Below are 23,111 nucleotides of genomic sequence, written 5' to 3' on the forward strand. Positions count from 1 at the left end.
TTGCAGTATGTCCCATCATGTGCGCCCCCCTCCCTTACAGTCCCTTTTCTGCATAATTATCAAGGGAGTCAATAATAGTGAAGGTGACTATATATTCTGTGGCAAAAATAATCATTATGTAATTATTGTGAGCAATGATCAGCAATAATACAATCTGGGAACCCAGCGCCAAATGAAAAGGAAAAACAGCGCCCTCTGCTGTTTTTGACTATCTCAGTTGGCTCTGGGAGGAAGTTGACGTAGCACCCGTGCGCAAGGAAACCGGGGTTTTGGTCTGCCTTCAGCGCATCACTTCCGGTGGTGCGACTATGTTTTCATTCCCACTAACAATATTTCTACACGGAACACTAACACCACTTCCCCCAGAGAACATGGATCGTTTTGGTTATAAACCCACTTGTTTCTATGATGAAAGAGCAAGTTAAAATGTGAATATCTTTCCGTGGTTTTGTCTGCTCCGTGGACGCTATTATTAAATTAGTTTCGGTTTGTTTCGAGTGGGGAAGGATCGACGGACAAGTAAATCCCGCCCACTACATTTGATTGGGTAAAGCGCGGCCTGCTTCCTGATCTGACGAACCCCCCCCGACAGATTCAAACGCAGAGCAGAATCTGTTCTTGAGAGATTAGCAATAATATGACTCCACACAGGGTACATTATATCCGGTTTACATTATATTTTCTGTGCAGGTACAATACAGGTTGTACAATACAAGCAGGTTGTCGTACACAGTGGTTCTCAAAATGTGGGCCAGGGCCCACTGGTGGGCTGGGAGGAGGGGCCCCAAATAATTGGCTAAGATTTGAATGATAATATAACATTTTTAAAAAAAAGGCTTTCACTGTGATACTGCTATATAGGAACTTAACGTATGCTACGTCAGTTCCATTGATCCAAGCCGGAACACAATGAATTGATTGATCATTAAAATAAACATTCTCTGAAAATGCACGTGCCCCATCCATCTGGCAACTTAACACGGCAGCCATGTTAAGTGGGATCAGATGGGTGGGCCACGAGTGCTTTTGAGATTTTCAAGTGAGAACCTGATCCAGAAAAGGTTAAGAACCAATGTTGTAGTGCATACAGCACACATTATAAGCCTGTGTGATTCTATGGATTCAGCCCTATTGTGAGTAGAATCATAGTCGGGTCTGACATATCTGTGTTTCATTGGCTGTCGGCAGATTGAATCTTCTTCGTCGCAACGATTCAGTTTTTGGGTGCATCTTTTGGAATTCTACAGCGATCTCCAGGGCAGTCCGATTCTTGGTCTCTGGAACATTGAACCACACAAATAACCCAGAGAGGAAGCAGAAACACAGGAATATGAGGAAGCAAAAGTAGTCCAGGTGCTCCTGAAAAACAAGGCAGATATAGGGAATAAATATAACAAAGGGAGCATAAGTAGCACAGTGTGTGTAATGACACTTCTTTCAGTTTTACTTGATGAATTCAGTTGATTGTGACCTGATTATAGTTTAGTATTATAATCCAAGATTTCTTTAGCTTGTTTTTAAATATACATATATATATTTTGGAGCTTTTCTGCCTTTATTTGTATAGTACAGTGGAGAGTGACAGGAAACAGAGAGAGTCTGGGAGTGACACGCAGCAAAAGTCATTGGGCTTGGGAATTGAACGTGCAAGTCACTAGTCTATACGTGGTTTGCGTCTTAACCACAAGGCCATCAGCAGCCTTTTTTTTAAGTCAATGTAGATTCTCCATATCGTTGCTGTCAGGCAGAAACCTTGCATGTCCATATTTCAACTTTTCTTTCATAAATGAATGCCCTTCTTCATCATACAAGAGTGTCACAACCTGTCACGTTGTGCCATGTTATGAGTTTGTATAGCAGCTATTGTCACTATTTTCATGTTTTTAAAATAATAATACTCTAGAAAAGTGTGCTCCTCGGCCGGGGCCTATATGGAGAGTGAGGATCCAAGGAATCCAGGAAAAAAATATTTTTATTGGACGAGAGATGACTATAGAGATGACTGTAGTATAGATGACTATAGATGACTATAGAGATGACTATAGGGAAGGGGCTTAGTGACGTCAGAGTTAAGAATCGCGGTAACTCCGCCCACTTTCGACGCCAATTTCCAGTCTGACCAGTTTGACGCGCAGCAACGTCAGACTGTGTAGTTCTACGCTTATTGTCTAGCAAGCAGCAAGTACTCGTCATGACAGTGGTGTGTAGACTGTGTACATTATCTTCCATCTCTAACTTGTCTGTCGTTCAATAGCAAGTGTTCAGACGTTGGGAGTTAAAATGTACACATTTCCAACTTGGAAGCAAAACTGCTGAGATCAGTTGTCGGAGATATCAAATAAATGTTGTATGGCTTGGGTGTCAGCTGACGAAATAACATAACCTTCAACAACATTCCCAAACACATTTAAGCTCTCTACCTGTGCTCAAACGAGCATGACAGCACACCATCAAAATATAAACATCTGTTGTGTTGATCAGACAGAGTCTCGCAGAGCCGGCTAGTGGCTATACTGGCTAGGCTAGCAGTTTACATGGGAAGTTTGCGGCTGTAGTCGTTAAATCTGGCATTAAAAATGTTTTAATTTCTATAGAATATCGTCAATACAAGGAGGAGGAGCTAACAGTTACGTTTTGTTTCTATGTGTTACTGTCCAGTCTTAGAAAAGTTGTCTCACGGTGGCTGAGTATAACAGACGGACCCCAGGATAGCGATAACTCTCGCAGAAAGGTTGTTATGTTGAGAGAGAAATGTCCCGCAATATGAATATATTTTGATATCTTTTATTTTGATGGCAACTGTTGTATAATCGGCAATCGCAATATTACACTCGAGGGTGGTGTGCTTTATCATATTATTGATACAGTGCTTCCTTATTTATAACGGTTGTCACAGTGACTGCAAAATGGCGACCGTTTCACACCGATCTGTCCAACAGTGCCGGAGATTAGCTGCTCACAGACAGACGGACGGACGGACAGACACACAAGGACAGGTCGGACAGACAGAGCGAAAACATGCCTGACATGCCTGACAAGATTTGGCAAGATATGCCTGACAAGATCTGGCAAGAGATACAATATTCTCACCACTATCAGAGGGAAGAGCATCCCCAACAGAAACAGACCAGTCCAGTTCAGGGTGCAGGCAGTGGTGTATCCTGCTGATTTGAAGGACTGGGTGAAGATTTCCCCTGGAAGAGGGGCTGTCACCCCAGCTTAAGAGCCAAGAGAAAAAGGTCAATAGGTGAAGATCTACATTTTCTAAAATTTTCAAAATATTCCCCCCCCCCCCCCCCCCAAATGTCAAAACGTTTTTCTTTTAAATAAAAAACATCCCCCAAATAGACACAAAAAAAGCTGATCTACAAACTTACAATGTGTCATATGATCGCATTGTATGCTTGTAGATCAGCTATGTTCACTATTCGTCATACAACAAAGTATATACATACGTTGGGCTTGAGTGGTTGATAAACCAACATAAACTACAATAAGATAGCCTCTATTGGTTTATTATTTATTTTAGTTGAAAACAGGAAACGTTTCACATTATGTAGTGATCTATAGGTCATCACACACGTACCAGGTCCACTGGAGAAGAATATGATAAAGATGAAGATGAGAGCCAGGCTACAGTATGGCATCCAGGTGACCTGACCCTGAAGAAACATTGACATGCACCGTTTTCATAGCGCATGGTAAGAGAACATTTTTCTCTGTCACAATGACAATGTCAGTTACTTTAGCAGGCTGTAACTGTATCAATGCAGATCATGTGGTGTGGTGGTGGCTTACCTGCAGGTAGAGAGTGATGGTGAGGAGGCCCAGGGTGGTAGCCATGCCTATGTAACCCCTGAAAAGGAGCACCTTTTTCCCAGTGCTCTCAATAACTATGAACTGCAAGGCAAAGAGAAATGTAACCAGTACTAAAAGTTGATACAGTCACCGAAAATGTTAATGGGTAATGAAGCCAGTGAACCACATGGGGGTGCTGTTAGCATATATTAGTATGTGGGTTCATCATTCATTTACGTTGGAGAATATAATTCTAAACTCCAAATGTAGGTGTTTTACAGTTATTCCTTGATAAAGTGTGAGAATGAGAATGTCATAGAAATGGGACTTACACAGGCTATAGAGGTAGAGAGCTCACATAGCCCCATTCCTAAAGCAGCATAACGCAGCTGGTGAGTTTGAATTCCAGCAGCACGGAACACCTCAAATGAATAAAAGTACACCTGAAGAGGACATTCAGTAGACAAGTTATATGACATAGTTACATAGTTATGACATATTACATTATATGATATTACACAACATCACACAAAATGTCCTTTAATTACACTGATGCAACTGCAACCACCACACACCCTCTAAATACTGGTCCATTTCCCTTGAAGACTTAACAATTCTTTTGTTTTTGTTATCATACCATCTATAGCCTAAAATGGTAGTGAATAGTGAATAGTTTTGTGAGCAGCTCTTTTGGTCAAGGGGCTTTAATGTCTATCTATAATATTATTAATTCTTAATTTAATAAGTGTAGTGGGTTGATTAAGCATTGAACATACATCATAAATTACTCCATTATCCCCACACATTCCATTCCATTAATACTGAGGATTAAGGCATTAAGGCTCTCAATTAATTGAATCAAAAGTGCATGCAAATTAATAGCCGAGTTACTATTTCATAATGAATCCCATCCAGGCCTGGCCTGTGGTGTGCCACTTACAGCAGTGGTTCTCAAAGTGGGGTCCGGGGACCCCTAGGGGTCCTTGAACGGGTTCCAGGGGGTCCCCAGGAAAATGTGTTAATATAGCATTGAAATCAGTTTAACCATTTTAACCCTATGTAAGCGATTTGAAAATAGACGATCTGCAAGCTCACAACACGTCGCTGGTAATATTTTACAAATCTTGTATGGGGGTCCCTGGCACAAAATACATATCACTTTGGGGGTCCGTGACAAAAGTGTTTCAAAATGTTTTCCAAATACTCACAGCGTTGATGCCACAGAGCTGAAGTGTGGTGAAGGTAACCAGGATGGTAAGAAGCTGCCAGCGCATAGATGGGTTGCAGATCAGCTCCATCACTGTGTGGTTGCGAACCCCCTGCAACGCCACATGCTCCTCAAACATCTCCTCCACCTCCTCACTGTAGTCCTTGTTGCCCCATAGCCTCCTAATAGCTGGGGGAGGGGGGTACAAAAAATAACATGGTGCAGTTCCGCAGTGGTGGAAAAAGTACTCAATTATTTTTTTACTGAAGTAAAAGTATCAATACTGCAATGTAGAAGTGAAAGTCCGGAATTAAAAATTTACTTGAGTAGAAGTACAAAAGTATTGGTATCAAAATGTACTTTAAGTACCAAAAATGAAAGTACTCATTATACAGAATGTCCTATTTCACACATGTTCAAATGTATAAAATGTCTGTAAATCTTTTGAAAATAGGCTCGGGATGCGACGCATTGTGAGCTGAAGTGGTTAATGTATGTTTTGAAACAATAATCAAAATCTACAAAGTAACTCGTAACTAAAGTTTTCAAATAATTGTATAGTGGAGTAAAAAGTACAATATTTGCCTCTGAGATGTAATGGAGTAGAAGTAGAAGTATTGAAAATTGGAAATACTCCATTGAAGTAAAAGTACCTCAAAATTGTGCTTAAGTACAAGAACTTGAATTCATGTACTTATAGTTACTTTACACCACTGCATTTCTGGGCATAGTGGAGGAAGGACATGGAACTCAGCTCTCCAGTTGAATCAAACTGTGTTTATGTACAGTATGTCTGTCTACGTAAGTGGTTCTCAAAGTGGTGTCCGGCGATGTCAATTTCGGGCGCCTTGACATGAAAGTGTCATGAAAGCTCTCTTTACAAATAGGTCAAACCTTTCTCACAACCCTGGCGGTCTCCCCTGCCCAGCAGCAGGTATTTTGGAGACTCTGGCAGGAATGGCAGGGTGAGGAGCTGGAGCACAGCGGTGAAACCACTGAAACCAAGAAGCCATGGCCACCTGTCCTGGGTCCCCAGCAGCTCACTGCAAGAACACCATCATCATCACTTATTATCATCTCTATCATCATAGAGCAGGTGTGCTGTCTCAGTGCTACAACATGGCTACCTATAAACACACACACACACACACTTTATTGGGTGTCGTTCAGGAATTTTGCAGCTCTAAATCTAGTTTTAGAAATTAAGAAGATTATTTTGTTGACTTTACCATTTACTTTCAACGATGCTTTACCAAATAATGTAGGCTTTGTGGTATGATGATGAAAATGTTCCTATTTGTGGGAGACAACATCAGCTAACTGTTTTAAAGAAGAAGAAAAAACATTAAGTAAAATAAAAAGATCATATTTCAAATGGACACATATTCTTCTAGGGTCACATGTCAGCTGACACTTGAACCCAATGCCACCTGACTCATTAAAAGACACTCAACGGTATCTATGACGCCGGGTGCCTCACCTGATCCCTAACAGCTGTCCACAGAACTTCCCCGTGGAGACAAAGGTAGCAATGCTGACACCCACCATGGCTCGCAGCCTCTTGGGGGCGCATTCCACCAGGTACAAGCTGTGAACAGTCAGACTCACTCCTAGGGGAGACCACAGGGGGGTGTCATACATTATGGGATCCATCCATAATCAATAACCGTTTGACTAATGACCTACGGAGACTAAGCAATATAATAGCCACATGTTCAAATTGAAATTGATTGTCTGTAAAGGAGGCCGGGCCTAGGAGTGATGGAGCAGCCATCCATGAGGACATAAAAGGAAAACGTAAGGGGTAATGCGTTTTCTCTTGGGTCTACCTGCACTGATGCCACAGACGAAGCGACCAGCCATGATCATCTCAAAGGACGTGGCTGCTTTGCTCAGCAGCATCAAAACAGCTCCGCTAATGGCCAGAAGATTGTTCAGCAACAGGCATTGCTTTCTGGCAGGTGCAAAGGTGTGTAAAGGACAAACTGGTGAGGAGAGGCAAAACATCCTTTTCTAAATGTAGAGAAAGTAATAACCAAAAGATCATTTGCAAGTTTCCCTTAAAGTATAGTCATTTGAAGACCGTACCATAGTCCTTCAAAGAAATACACTGCATGTGCTAAATGTACTCACCTGCCATAGTTTGCTGACAGTGGACCAGCACACATGGACCCCACTAGTCCCCCAATGCAGAAGATTGAGACAAGGAAGGACCAAATGATAGAGATATGCCACTGCTCTAAGGCAAGCCCATATCGCTGCAGGCATGTTATGTTCACCAGCTCCTTTATAAACTACAAAAGAAGTCTTGCTATCAAGTACATAATCATTGGTGGATTATTATACTTTCATTTTAAAAAGGAGTGGTTCACCCAAAAAATTTACTTCATGAAGCAAGTAATTTTTTGGGTGAACTACTCATTTAAGTTATAGGGTCATATATGCAGCATAGCTTGTTACATAAATGTGTCACAAACTACTCTAGTTTTATAAACCAAGTAATCCAAATGTGTGTTTTAACTTGAACGTTTGACTGGTTATACTTACAGATGAAGGTGAAGTCATAACAGATATATGAAAACCATACTGGAATGTGCCTCCGATGCCAGAGATGAAAATGGCAGCAATTACAACAGGGGACTGTAACTGTGAAAAGTTACCATAAGTGCCAAAAATAAATATTAATCACATTTTATCTCACACAAATGGGTTCTTCCGTTTACTTATTAGCAGCTCAGATAATTGTTGACTTGGGCAAGTAGGACATTGTTGGGATTTTAAAGCAAGCAGAAATAATTTTATGAAATGTGAAACCGTGTAATTCTGACCTAAACTGTACACACAGTTTAAGCCATCGGCAATTATCATCATTATCGTTTTTAATAGCGATCACTGATCAGTGTTCAAAGTTAAATAGTCGTTTTTTAAGTCCCCGTTATTGCTTTAGCTAGTTACAGTTCTTACTTGGATTATTATTCCCCAGGCTGAAGGTACATCGCTTTAGCAACGCCCAAAATAAATATTGGACTATTTAAAACATGCCAATTAACATATTTCCATTACATTTCTAAATGCTACTGGGCATGTTTCTTACGTTTCATAGACCTAGAAAACACACGTTTCAAATTCTAGGAGATGATCATAGACACTCACTCATTAATCACTAATAAGAATAACAGTACCTCCATTAATTAATCATTTAAATGATGTCTTACCAGAAGTGCCAGGGAATGTGACATTGCTATAGTGTGGTGAGGTTTGTCCTGACTCGGGTCTGGCCAAAATACTTCAAATGTCTAACTAGTTTGGTTGAAATATAACTCTGTACTGAAATTATTTACTTTGTCTCAAGGCCCAAGCAGGGGTGTAGTAGAGTAAACACCATTTACCCACCTTTTAAATAATTTATGATCAACTCTAAGCTAGTAAGTCAGAGTGGATTCACGGACGAACCTGAAAGGGAAGCAATGGAACTAAAATCCATGACTCCTTAGCTGCTGGTCTCATGGAGCCATCGTCTTTCAGGCGCCTTCTTTGTCTCCATAGGACTGTTCCCTATGCCCCTGCATCGACTACTATGCCTAAACATAATCACGGTAAAGAACTAAAATCATCTTCCCTTGAACAGCTCTGCCTTAGTACCACTCCAGGGAGCCACCATCTTCACACATGCACACAAAAATCTTTCTTCAAAATAAATGTATGGGAGACAGCCTTTAACACACCGTTCTGCCACTTTGAATACTGTGCCATGCCATTAAGATCTAATAACCACCGTTTTCCAATCCGTAATGAAGGACATCCTCCATGACTTCATCAAATCATCTTTGTCTACCTTGATTCAGATTTCTTTATGGAACCTTCAATAACACATCCAGCATGCCAGGCAGGTTCTTCATAGAATCCTGGATAACAAGCTATTTGTTACAGCAGAGAAATGTGAGTTCTATGTCAGCTCTGTCAGCTTCCTGGGTTGCACTTGCATCATTGAGAGTGTGCAGTTGCAGACAGAAAAAGGCCTGGAAAAGATCCAGGAAGTGGCAGAGTGGCCCAAACCCCCATCCCTTAAGCCAGTGGTTACATGGTACTTCGTTACTGAGTACCACCATCTCAGGGTAACAGCACAACCATCCCCCACCATAGTGGACAGATTATCCAAGGCTGTGCAGTTGAACACACACACAACTCCTTGTCGAGCACAGCCACCGGTTTGTCCCCCTTGAGTGTTCCTTCGTGTATGGGCGATTTAGACTTAGTTTAAAATAGCCAAGCTACAAGCTACGAGCTTGTAGATCGGCTATTTTCGGTGCGCAAGACCCGTGCACAACTAAGTATAATGGGCCCTTTATGAGTCACCTCTGTTTCCAGCCCAGCAGGATGAAATTGCTGTCCCTTAAGTCCATATCCACAGCTGCTGCAGGGTTTAGAGGAGTACCCGATTCACCCTGCTCTGCTCTGCTGACCACAACATTGCATTGTCAACCGCAAACATACCCCAGCACCCAACTACCAAACAGGTCATAAACTTTGGCTTTCTAGCTATCTGTGGTACATGTTTCACCAGTTTAATAGATTGTATTTGTCATTATATTCATTATAGATTGAGTGTAACCATTAATCCACATTCTCACTGTGTAGTGGTGTGCTGACACATATCAGCCTCACATCATACCCACTCTTGATAGTGTGCATATACAGTATATCCATTCATGGACAATAGATGGATGCCCATATTACTGGTAGATTGTACATATTTATGCATATATTTTTATATGGTTCATACATTATTCTAACTATCTATCTGTCTGTCTGTCTTGTCTTCCAAAGATCTCCCTTTAAAGATATACTCTGATGAAAAAAAGAGAAAGAAAACACACAACCACACAGTAGCCTACATTGGTCCATGTGATACAGACGGCATCATTAACCCTTCTGTCGTCAAACTCAAGCTCATACCAGCTTTTGGAATGAATTGAGAATTCACCACACCATCCATGTTTCTCAGTTGAAAACTTTAACCACTAACCCAATGTCCCCTCTCTCCAACATCATTGATGATGACCATCTGGCCTACACCATCCAGCAGCTGCTGGATATGCACAGTCAAAACCATGGATATGGTCTGAAGGAGCACAGCTGGATATTCCGCTGTCTTATTCTGGCTCCAGTAATAGTATCTTTCCTTGTGTTTCTCTCTCCTTCTGTGTGACAGTGTGTGTGTGCGTGGGCGTGTTAGTCATTCATCTGGATCTTGGACACCTGTCTTCAATCAGCTCATCTTCACCTCCCTCAGCCAACACACCTGTCACCCATCAGCTCATCACCTCACCTGCTTATAAACCCTGGCTCTTCATTCACATTCTTCTTATGTCTTCAACGGGGTGCAAGGGGTCGTCAGTTACTACAGGGGGCCACCAAATCTTTGTGTGATAGGATTTCTTCCTCTTTACATTAACTACTTGTGAGGCGTTGTGAGCTGGTAGATCGGCTATTTTCGGCAAAGAGGTTTAGTGTAGAGGGGGAAAGGAGCAGACCAAGTGCAGTGTGAAAGACACTTGATTATTATTATATAAAATGTCTGAAAACGCACATTAACATGAATCCAACTTATATGAAATCTATGAAAAATCTTAATCTGCAACACAATTTGATACAATATGGAGCCTAGTAGGGGTCCCTGCTTCATCTCTCTCTCAGCTAAGGGGTCCTTGGCCTGAAAAACGTTGAAGACCCCTGCTCAATCAGATTGTTGTTTCAGCTTTAGTGGTAGTGACACATGTCAGACCTCCTTAGTTAGTGATAATTTCAACCCATTGCAATAATTTCTTCTTGTTTGACTACAAGTTTGTACTGTCTTTCCTCTGGATCATTCCTCATCTGCCTGCCTGCTCGTTCGCCTGCTAACCTGTTTGCATGCCATGTGGGGAATAATTTGTGTAACCCGGGTGTGCAGGTTGTAGAGATTGTACAATTGGGGGGGGGACATTTGGATGTAATTTCTTTCCATTGAATTAGGTGATTCATAGCACATCGGCTGCCCACATCAGGGTCATGTCATTTGTTCCCTCAGCCCTATATTTTGTGGGGTATTGAGGTTAGTGTTAGTTTTGAGGGAACATAGGGCTGAGGGAACATAGATAGTCAGGGGATATTAGCAGAAAGATTTCCAATCTTGGAATAAATTCCTTACCAAAAAAAATCTTCACCAATGTGTTTGTAAAGGTGTCTAGTAACACATCTCACAAAGACTGAAATTCAGTTTCCCTAGGATAATTTTTGACAGGTGCTGAAAGTTGGGGTACCCACCATTTCCCTGCATTAACATGCAGGGCAAAAAAAATCTAATTTTAATTCTGTTTTAAGTAGCATGTGAGGGGTCAAACTAGGGTGTTTTTATGATTCTGAATCCATTGCAAGCATTTGTTTTGCACCAAAACCACTCCTTGGGCTAAAAACAGCCCAATGGGCTTTTTACACAAAAAGTATACCTGGACAAGGATGGCGATGGCCGTGGGTACCCCAACTTTCAGCAGCTGTCAAAAATTCTCCTAGGGAAACTGAATTTCAGTCTTTGTGAGATGTGTTACTAGACACCTTTACAAACACATTGGTGAAGATTCTTTTTGGTAAGGAATTTATTCCAAGATTGGAAATCTTTCGGCTAATATCCCCTGACTAAGAGTTGAGGGAACATATTACGCATATTTCACTCATCAACTCCCAGCCATCCGTTACAAATAAAGCTTCTTAAACCTCACCTTGTCTTGTCTGTGTTCTGTGTTTGGATTAGCTCTGAACTAGGCCTGCCACAATTGTTACATAATCACTTAATTGCTGTTATTTGAGAATAATTTAGCATAATCGTCATATTTTGTTGAATATTTTTCATACATAAAAAATAAAGGAATGAAAAAATGGCCTGCTCGATTAGGGGCATCTATATGGGTATATGTAGACTGAGGACATTGGTTTTTGAGGAAAACAATTGACAACGGACAATGGACAAGAGACGCTAAATTCACCACAGTGCATAAAACCATAGAAGGCAGATCGTAAAATGACCTCTAAAAGGACATTAATGTAGCGGCTAAAAACTCCAGGCGCCTGATTAGCGAATGGAGAATGTTAATAAAGATAGGAAGACGGCTATCGGGGACAGATGGACAGGATCTCTTAGAATTAAATGCTAAAAATGTGATTAGATTGCACTTTATTGATCCTGCTGGGGGAAATTCAATCACAGCAGCCAAGATAAATATGGATACATACAAAAGGATGAATATTTGATCATGCTTTATACATGTAATGTATTAACTTTAGATGCCCCCGGAAACAGTACAACTCAGTGCAGTTAGGGATGAGATAAAGCCTAGTGCACCTAAAGTATAAGTGAGTGTATAGCACACTACTTATTAGAGGTCATTCTATTCTAAGTAAAGATAAGCTTGTATTGGTGTGTATGAAGAGATGCTTCACTGAATTACTAGGGCATTAAATTGATCTAATTGTTGTATTGAAGAGAACACACTGAAATAATACTATGGAACATTTAAGCCTGATAAATTGGAGCAACGATATTCGATGTTCAGGTTGTGGGAAGGTTCCTGTTAGGCCAAGTTTTAGTTTGGACCTAAAATCCAAAACGTGATTGTTGCATTAGAGTAGGTGGCAAAGTCTCTGGCCTTAGAAACCAACAAGCCATGTGGCCCATAGGTCAGGGGCCTGGGGGCTCTGTTTCTGTAGCGTGAGGCAGCTTGATGTCCAAGTACATCCCCCAGCCTTGATTTACAAGTATACCCCCTGGACAAGACAATAGTATATCACAGGGACTTTCCCCCACCCTTGATGCTGAGTGCCAAGCAGGGAGACATTGGGTACGATTTTTATAGTCTTTGGTTTGACCCAGCCGGGCCATTGAACCCCAACCTCCCAGCCTCAGGGCGGACATTATAACCACAAGGCTACTGAGCTGGTACAGTAGGTGGCAATTGACATGTTTAAGATCTGTGGTAATTATACCAACAAGAAGATTTAATACAACAATTAAATAAACAAAGGACAAATAGTGGTGGATGGCGCAAGAGACAAGGTCAGTCCATACTTATCTTGAAACAAAATCAGTACTGTGGCTAATCAGTAGTGTTCGTTATCACCCTAAGGTGGCTTAAAGCTGAGAAAAAAACTAAACAAAATGTTCCTCTCACTTCCCTGCCTCTTGGTCATGCCTTCATCAGAAAACCTGCAATGCACTGAAAATGTTGGCCATGTGGTGGCGGCAGTGCAGTGAATTCACGTTCTTCTTTAGCATGTGTCCCTCCTTTGTCAAACACAGCATACAAGCTTGCAGAACAGACTGGAGTCCTGGTTGACAGTGGTCAGAGCATTCCTGGCAGTGGAGCCTGGGAAGCTTGAGTCATGCCAAGTACATAAGGTCCTCTCGTCGACTGTGAGGCATGGCAACACTTGATTACCATGAATAATGGATGACTCACGGGTTCACTTTACAAGGACCTTTTCAGGCTGAGTCAAACGCAGAATATCTTCTTGTTATTGGAGTGTGAATTGGAGGCCGGGCAGACAGTGTAGCTTAAAAGGCTTAAAAGGCCGAGAGACTTTTACAAGTTCCCCTTTATTTCTGCTGGGATCTCTGGAGGCACTTAGCACTCACTGCTCATGTGCGCATAGCAATGAATGCAGGTGGGTGATATCTGAAACTATGTCTAGACTATTGCAGTGGTCCTCAAACATTTTCATGTCAAGGACTCTCAAATTGATATGTATTTGGCTACATTATTTGGCTGCGGAGCCCCATTTGAATTTCTTTTTTGTGCCAAGGACCCCCAGAAGAGAAGAATGTTTTTTGTTTTTTTTATGCGGTTTAAGGAGTTAACTGTGAGCCTTCCTTTAATAATAATAATAACTAGAAAATGTGCTCCTCGGAGCACAAGTCTCCGCCGGCAGAACCGTGCTATTTTAATCAAATGAAATCACTTACCCTATCTTTAACCATAGTTCTCTAGGAATGTTCTAATTCTTACTTAAAATAGAACATGTTACTATATCATAGCAATTATATTATCATAACAATAACTAATGAGATACAGTAGGGTAAAAGATATATCTTTTAGTTAAACAAAAAGTTCTTTGTTAAAAGGTGAATGTTAAAGTAATGTATGTACCCCTGAGATGAGGAACAATGTCAGAGACATTGATGTTGGTTGTCAACATGACTCTGATGACTCTGGCCCCAACTGCTACAGACACGACCTCCCGTAAGCCTCCTGTATGCGATGGGTTGCTTGATAGTGTAACATTAACTAGTCCTGTCTTACAATCTTTTTGTGAATCAATTGCGGTGATGTTGGATATTTCTGTTGGCAACTTTATTAGCTTTTCGCCATTGTGTGAATCTGTGGCTGCATTTGTTCTGAAGACATGCAATGCGTCACTTGGGTATGAGGGATCTGTTTTAGAGACGATTCTGGTGTGTAGCAGTGCAATGTCTTCTGCACAGCATGTGTTTGTACGAACTCTCATAAGCAGTTCTGCAAAGGGTTGGTCATCTTTCTGGCGCATCGTTTCTGTTAGTTCAAATAGTTGGAAGTTTTCTTTCCACAATGAACCATGTAGTCTGACATAGGCATCAGAAGGGGTATCGAATACTTGTTTTGCCATGACTGGTGGTAGTTGGTACAGGTCACCGACTGCGAGGATACTGACATTGCAAAAACGGGACTCTAAGCTGCGTATGCCTGTGATGTCTTGAAGGCGTTTGTGAATGTGATGTAGAAGATCTGCACCCACCATGGAAACTTCGTCAATGATTAGCAGTTTTAGCTTCCCCAGCCGTGAGCACAATGTATTTAATGCGTCCTGTTGTTAAAGTTGCATTGTGTGATCTCAGCCTCTCCTGTCTAAGCTATTTATATATTTATATTACATATTGTGATGTCACGTGAAACTGACCAATGTTAGGTGTTCTCAGAGGGACACACACACGCACGGACGGGTGATTTTTACTGGAAGGTACTGTTCCAATCAAGACTGATTGATCCTGTCTTACCTCACTTCAAAAAATGTAATGGCTTTTTGAAGTGACACACCTATTTATAGGATTTTATTTCGTCATGCGTCCCTCTAGCCAATCAAAAGCATTGGTGTCAACATATTGTCACGTGTCACGTGGAGCTTGACCAATGTTAGCTTGGCTAGGGGCCAAGCTAACACACGGCGGGACGAAGCGAAAACATACTCTCCGCCTCCGGCGGAGACAATAATGAACTTTATTTGTATAGCACCTTTCATGACATGAAATGCAGCTCAAAGTGCTTTACAGAGCAAGAATACAATTACAGAAAAGTACAACTAATACTTTGGAAAAGATTAGATAACACACAAAGATAAACAAGAGTTGTTTTGGGGACGATTTATTCAGTATGTCACAAGGACAATGATCTATCTCATCTAACGGATGAGTCTGGAGCTGGATAATTGTACTCTCTGCAGATGTTTTGAGGACTCGAGGGTGATACCAGATTAAGTGCCCTTATTTTATGTATGTATGTATTGTATTGTATATCTTTTGTTTGTTTGTTTTTTTGTCATATTTGAGTGATAGTATTGTCTGATTTTGTGTTGTTGTATATTGTCTTCTTGTATTGTGTTTGTATATAAACAAATTCTATAAATATATTGATATATTCAAACTTTTTCAAAGATCATTGCGTCGCGATGCGACCCATTGTGAGCTTGTAGATTGGCAAAGATTTCTTTAAAGTTTTTTTGGGGGGGCTTTTTTATGCCTTTATTTAAAGAGGGATAGTGAAAGTAGGCTGACAGGAAATGGGGAGAGAGATGGGGGGGGGTGACACGCAGCAAAGGTCGTCGGGAACGGGAGTCGAACCCACGACACGCTGTCAGGCTGGCATTGCAGCCTAGGGTGCCTGGACCGTCACGCTACGGCCCAGGCCCGGCTAACTGTTAATAGCCTAAGTTTAAAATAGGGTTAAAGTGATTAAAATGATTGCGACTCTATGAACTCGTTTGGCTGGGGACCCCCTGGAACCCCTTCAAGGACCCTTGGGCATGCCCAGACCCCACTTTGAGAACCACTGGGCTATTGGACTCAAGTGCTGTTTTATGGTCTTTCATAAATACTGTCTATCAAATGGGAAATAGTAAAACAAAAAAAAAGGGGAAAAAATGTATCAAAGACTTTGCTTCTCTATTCATTATTCCACTTTAGGCCAACTCTCAGACACTGTGATCTCCACTTACATTAAAATGTTAATGTGGAGTTCCAGCCATTATCTCCACTACCATTCCCAATGTTTTGTGTGTGTGTGTGTGTGTGTGTGTGTGTGTGTGTGTGTGTGTGTGTGTGTGTGTGTGTGTGTGTGTGTGTGTGTGTGTGTGTGTGTGTGTGTGTGTGTGTGTGTGTGTGTGTGTGTGTATGTGTATGTGTATGTGTGATTAAACATGATTTATACTTAGTTGTGTCAGTGTGCCAGTGTCATGCACCAAAAAATAGCTGATCTACCTAGTATAAGCTCACGATGCGTCGCAACGCAACCTTGCATGCACACTCCCAGTAGGCCAAGGAAGACACTCCACCCGAAATGTTTCAAATCAAGTTAAAACCATGAGCCAGCAGGGCTCTTCAAACTATAGGCATTGGAATGCTCATCCTCAGAGTCTTATAGACCAGGAAAGATATACATGCATAAAATACAAAGCCAGACAGACCAAACTAGAGAGTGAACTCCTCCCATACAAGCCTTTTCAGTATTACAGATGACAAGTAACAAATGAACCAGCAGAATAGCAGTACATCATTCTGGTCAGGGAAATAAACTGGTAACCTGGAGGTCAGAATCACAGGTGGGGAGCGCCTGTCTCCGTGCCCTTGAGCGAGGTTCTTAAGCCAGATTGCTTCAGTAAATCTCCATCTCAGCACAAATGGCTCACATGTCGAGAGTGAAGCAGCTAAACACCCTCTGGATTGGGGTATCAGAGATACAGTGTATTACAGGATTTAGGTTGAACATACATCTATCAAAAGATCACTTTGCTTCAAAAGTATTTTCATTTACTGTATGTCATACCACCAGCCAGGCACTGTTTGGACCAGTGCTGCTCAGTGATGAAAAAGAGGAGGCCGTGGACATAGGTTCTAGTTTCTGCTTTACCTCAAGTTAACACACATTTCCAACATTGTGATAGGCTTCACAACTTTTGTGATAAGACATACCCTCTCTCACATTTGGCCAAAATGTATTCCTAATGTTAGTATTTAGTATAGTAGTTAGTGTTAGTATTTCAGAGATATAATCTTAAATATTATTATTAGTATAACTTGAGCTCAAAGGTGATCTAAAGAGAAAGGGTGTCTCACCCTGGTATTTATTTCCCCACCTTACTATTTCCTCTTGATTTCCTGAAATTGTGAAATGGAAAATGGTGCATGTATGCACCTTTCTTCAAAGTGCTTTACAATGTGCATTACATTCACCAATTTGCACACCAACAGCTGAGGAGGAGCAACCTGCTCATGCAGGCAGGAGGATCCCAGGATCGAACCGTGAACGTTCCAATTCCAAGAGGGCAGCTCTACCTTGTGGCTTTTGGAGACATGATTGGTTTGGTGTGATAATCATCTTAGCATGGCTTGCTCTGTAATATAGGCCAAACACAGAGACACACAATAGTAACATTAACTATTTATTTACTTTATTCACCAGAATTATTGATCAACATCTTTCATGATTTATCATTGATGGAGAGTGATTAATTAAGGCCCTTTTCATTTTATATGTGCATGATTTATATGGCACATAAACTCAAGGAACATCAAGGAGCAGTGTTACAAGAGAGATGACTAATGCCTATCCAACAACACAGCAAAGTCACCTTGGCTGTCAAGTCACAGGACAGGATAAATCTTGTGTTTTAGCAAGCATTATGGAGGGCAAAATGCTTGCATCTGCTGTAAATGTAAATGTTGTTCACTGAACGCTAACTGTGCACCTCATTATTCATGAGTGATTACAAATTGGTAATTGTATACCGGGGAAGGGTTTCTGTTCATGTTCTGGTTACAATTCTACAAGGAAGCAAACCGGTGTGCATTTTCACATGACCTGCAGAAGATCCACAACGGATCGAAACGTTGTCAGCTAATAAAGAAGTACCTTTTACCTGCTTTGGTGTGCAGGCTCTACCTTTTGGAAGTGAACTGAAGCCTCTTTAGCCAAGCACCCACCAGTGGATGTGCATTCCCTAAGTTCCCTTTCTGGTTACAATTCTCCCCCGAAATAGTGTGCAGTTCTCCCCCAAAAAATAAACAAACAGGACCAGTACTTTCAAGTTCCCAGTCCCCTGGTTACCCAGGATTAGGCAACAGTTGAAATACACATGGAAGTCACTCAGGATGCTGTTACATCCACAGCATTTTCTGCTCTTGAATGTCAGCTTCCCCCCACATTCTGCCCACAACAGACTTTCACCTGTCCTCCACCCTCCTGACATTCATCAAACATTGGTGCCCAGCATTTGCCCCCAGCCCTCTTGTCAGTGGAGAAGTGAAGGTCTGTATGGAGATTATATTTCAGCTGCGAAACATCCGGAAAGCTGCACGGTCTGACAGGTCTAAGCTCACGTAGAAGCCTTGTGGCTAATTTATACTTCATCATACTGTACATCTGTGTCATTCACAAAAATCTGATTTTCACCTTATTTTCAGTGAGCGTCGCAATTCTACAGTATAAATTAATTTAACATTGTACCAGCCAGCTAGCCCTGGTGCTCACCAGTAACTTTAAACATTCCCTGTCCACAACTAAAGTAGACAACTTTTACTGCTACAAAACATCAACTATCACTCATCTTTCCAGGAAGGATAAGGTCACCTTCACATATTTCAATGAAGTCAAGCCACATCATTCACAATAAAACTCTTTGTGTGTACTGCACTATAGTAGAGTGCACTTAAAGGTCACCTACAGTTTGTCCACAGAGCAAATCACTATTAAGTGGATAATGCATTCATTCTGAATCTTATACTGTCCTGGAATTAGCCTACTCCTGACTGCTACAGTATGTGAGAACCCTGCTGGTAGACTTCAGTTCTGCATTCATTACCATCATGCCATAATTCCTCCAAAAAAAGTTAGTTTGACTTCAACCTCTCATGCTGCTAATTGTAGTCAGACTTCCTGACAGATACGTAGTAGACAGCAACATTTTAGCTCAGTAGGAAAAGTTGTCAGAAATGCCTTTAGAGGGTATAGCTCTGGCACAGAGAGATGTGTACTCCCTTATACATAAGTATGTGTGCTTGTGTATTTAAAAACACACATTTTCCCCTCAAGAATGACAACATACTGCTTTATTTAGTATCACATTTGCCTTCTACATTTGCCCAAAATTTTAACACCAGGTTCTAAAGTAGTTAGAATATATATGTTTTGTGTATATAACTTGCCTCTGTATTGGGAAATGAGTGTGCATAAAGTCCTGATAACAATTAGATAAAAAAGTGTGGTTGTCACAAAATCCCTATAGGCACATTTGTCTCACGGCACACCGTTTGGGAACCACTGGTCTACACAGTACAAACTAAAAGAGATGGCGCACACAGTTTGCTCTGTAAAATCCATTGTTCATTTAACTCAGTCGTAAATTGACCTGTAAGGTGTCAATACAGTAGGTCCTCATATGCAAAGGCACTGTGTAAGACATATAGATGGACAGTACGTAGACTTTACATGTATATATTACTTATTATCTTTTGTAGAAATATATATATATATAGCCTTGCACATGGGCAAATTGGGAGACAGTGCAGGAGAAGAATTTCCATTGCTACAGTGTACAATTATGCTGATGTTATACTGACTGAAATAAAATTGTGGACATAATACTAGGGCTGCAACTCCAACTATCAATGCTTTTCTTAGAAATGTTTCTATCCATTACTTTTTCGATTCATTTAGTAATCCGGAGATCTTCTATTTTCACTATTTTTTAAAATCAATTATTTGTTATAATCGATTAAATCGATAATAGTTTGATTAAGTGTTGCAGCCAGTACATCTTGAGACAGCCTATACTGTATATTGCTGTAGATAATATGTTACGTAATATGGTACTAATGTAGGATTTAGTCATTCATGTATAATCAATAGTGACTGTAGCATGGTTTATAGACCATGCTCTCTTTAAAGGAAGAGAGCGGTACTTGTGGGCAGGCTCTGAATCAGGAGGAATGATGAAGTAGTGTGTGAACTCTCAGGAAGAGGTTGCTGAGGTCAAGGATGGTCCTGACCTTAATGGGATGGTACTGTGTGCGGAGGAACAGCCACTGATGTGTTTACCATGGTTACTGATAGAGTCATTTTGGTCTCTTATCTGAATTATCATAATGTGTCTAGGGTCCCTTAACCTTAAAATGTCCTATTAATTATGGTCTCATATGGGCCTGTACTTTGTCATGGTAAAAGTACTCTGTACTCTTAGTCTCTGTGTCTGCAAGCCAAGGTCAAACGCAAGCAGGCTTTCTCTGCGGCAATCTTGTTTTGGGAACACGGTATCTGGGTGTTCTCTTCTCTTCTACAACTGTCTCCCTTAGTGTCACCAAATCTTCACTGACCAGTGACAGGTCAGAGATGTCAAACGTGTTTGACCCAGACATGGGGACGCTGTTGTCCAGAGATAAACTGTCACACAATCATCATCTACCATCATCAGACGACGACGTAACCATCGCTCTCATCCAATCCGAGAAGTCCACCTTCACCCGGAACCTCATCGATGTCACATCCTATGATGTCATATGTTTATGTTACTGGACAATGTTAAAAGCTCGTGCTTGCTCTGTTACACGGCGGAGAGACGGACGGCCGATGTTGCGGACCTGTGATACTGTAAACCTTCTATTGTCTCTCTGATCTGAATACAATCAATTGTTTCATTATACCCAATGGCTGCCTGTCTGAGTTTGGTTTTTTCCTTATGGTCTCCGTGCTACAAGTATCTGTACTTTGTGTGGGTCATGAGGTGAAATTAAATTCCAACAATTGGTCCTTATCGAGCTGGATATGTTTGAAATGTGGTGTACGGGGGGGGAACTGAGCTATTATCAGACTCTCTTTCCCCGGCAGACCACATTTGAATACGTATCAAACGAACCAGCCTTGGGTGTAACGACTTATCACTTCTATTCAGATGAAGGTTAACTTTGAACAGTATCACATTTTATTTTGTTTTGGACCTGGACGCGATCGCTGGACCTTTGGACTGGACCCTCGACATGTCTCAAATTCCACATGGTCCAGCCATCGGGGTCGGGATCCCTGAACCAACATCAGATTTGATGAGTATATATTTTTATTTTTATTGTACCATGGTCCAGTGATTGGGACCTCCCTGTGAACCATCTGATGAGTATACCTTTGTCTTTATTTTATTGTATTGTCTTTACCGAACTCTGTGTCTCATAATTATCAGCCTGTTTGTAAATTACTGTTTAACACAACTCCGCTAGGGAGTGAGTCAAGTAAAAATGTTTTATCACCTTATATTCCTGGGAGGACATTCCTGAATGTCTCATAAATTCTCTTATCTACCTGGGTCATTATATAGTTTGTCTTTGTCTCTGTATATGTTTATGAGACCACCGGAGACACCCCGTACACTGATGTTTGACTATCAGATGTAGGGGGTTTGTCTGTGTGCCTGCATGAATATATCCTTACAATTGTCATAATGTACTAATTTTCCTTCTATACTGATATTTGACCTAAGATTAACCCAGTCAGACATAAGCCACCCTTTCACACTGCCTATTTGCTATATGTGGGTTAATGTCACATCGGGTCTCATATCAACCCATAAGAGAGTGTTCCAGTGTTGCTCTCCCCCTGGCTACATTTACCTGCTTGCTACAGGTAATACCATGTATGCAGATCTGTGTTTTCAATGTCAGTACCACCCTTACCATCCCTCTTAGTACGAAATATTACCAGCCAGCTGCATACCGAACATTACTAACATGTTCGACCCAGACGACAATTGCTAGGTTGTCACCCTTGAAACTTTAGTACATTGTGTCAGTACATTTTTTTGTTTTGTCTTATATGTTTGTTTTATTTTGACCACTGTAGTTAAATCATCCATCCATTTAATATATTGAGCTTTAACAATAACTTTTAAATCCCTCTTCCCTACAGCCTCTCACTTCTCCCATGTCTTATCTGTTTACATTCTCTTGTTCCGAGCTGGTATCATAACAAGGCTATGCCCACAGAAGAATACATTCACACACTATACTATGAAGGCTTGTTTTAAAAGTTTAAAATATATATATTTTAACTCTGTTCTAAATTCCTTGAACCATCAGTATAATTATATTTGCCTTAAAAATAAGTTTTAGTTTATTTAAAATATATTTTTGAATATAATTTAAAATAATAAGTAAACCAATCAGGTTAAAATCTTTTTCATTCCAAAATTAGTTTGTTGCTGGAAGATATCTATGTTCGGTATGTTTGTATGTCTGTCTGTGTGTAGTAATGAACGGTTTCTCTCTCTATCTCTCTCTCTCTCTCTCTATGGGTCAGCAAGCTGTCGTACGCGGTGTGTGTGTCCGGGCGAGCGAGGGAGCTAAGGAATGAAAGTTTATCTGTTTATCTTTTTCTCCCTGCTATCTATGTATGAGTGATATGCATGCGTGAATGAATGCGTGTGTCTGTCTCCCTAGTTCTAACCATTTTAGTCAAACATTTTTTGTCATTCTCCAGTCAGTTAGAACAAAGTCACTCTGGTCTCTTAAAACTCCATTTCCCATAATTCCTTCTGGTCTCTTAAAACTCAATTTCCCATAAATCCTTCTGGTCTCTTAAAACTCAATTTCCCATAATTCCCTCTGGTCTGAGACTCCATTTCCCATAAATCCTTCAGCAGGAAGTGTTAGTGGTATGTTAGACACGTTTCTATGGCAACCTAATCCTGTAGCTCAGTCACTATTGAAGTCCATTTAAAACATAGATCAGTTAAATTAACCCACAATAAGATTCAATTTGTTCCATATCAATATTGGGAAACATTA

The 23,111-nt window shown here is 40.9% G+C and overlaps 1 protein-coding gene across 1 annotated transcript; it reads right to left on the reverse strand.

The window, feature by feature from the left end:
• Nucleotides 1-1,143: 1,143 nt before the first annotated feature.
• slc2a11l (solute carrier family 2 member 11, like) lies at nucleotides 1,144-7,654 on the reverse strand (the record flags this gene model as incomplete). The annotated part of the gene is made up of 11 exons (XM_080419337.1): nucleotides 7,553-7,654; nucleotides 7,139-7,299; nucleotides 6,835-6,959; nucleotides 6,486-6,615; nucleotides 5,900-6,048; nucleotides 5,007-5,194; nucleotides 4,131-4,241; nucleotides 3,799-3,900; nucleotides 3,587-3,662; nucleotides 3,091-3,218; nucleotides 1,144-1,359 (listed from the first exon to the last, which is right to left on the reverse strand). Exons 1-11 carry the CDS (start codon nucleotides 7,568-7,570, stop codon nucleotides 1,144-1,146), a joined length of 1,404 nt encoding a protein of 467 aa, XP_080275463.1. The 5' UTR covers nucleotides 7,571-7,654.
• Between the last annotated feature and the right edge of the window lie 15,457 nt (nucleotides 7,655-23,111).

The sequence above is a fragment of the Gymnoscopelus braueri genome, assembly GCF_963280865.1.
Source record: "Gymnoscopelus braueri genome assembly, chromosome: 22".
Taxonomy (NCBI): Eukaryota; Metazoa; Chordata; class Actinopteri; order Myctophiformes; family Myctophidae; genus Gymnoscopelus; species Gymnoscopelus braueri.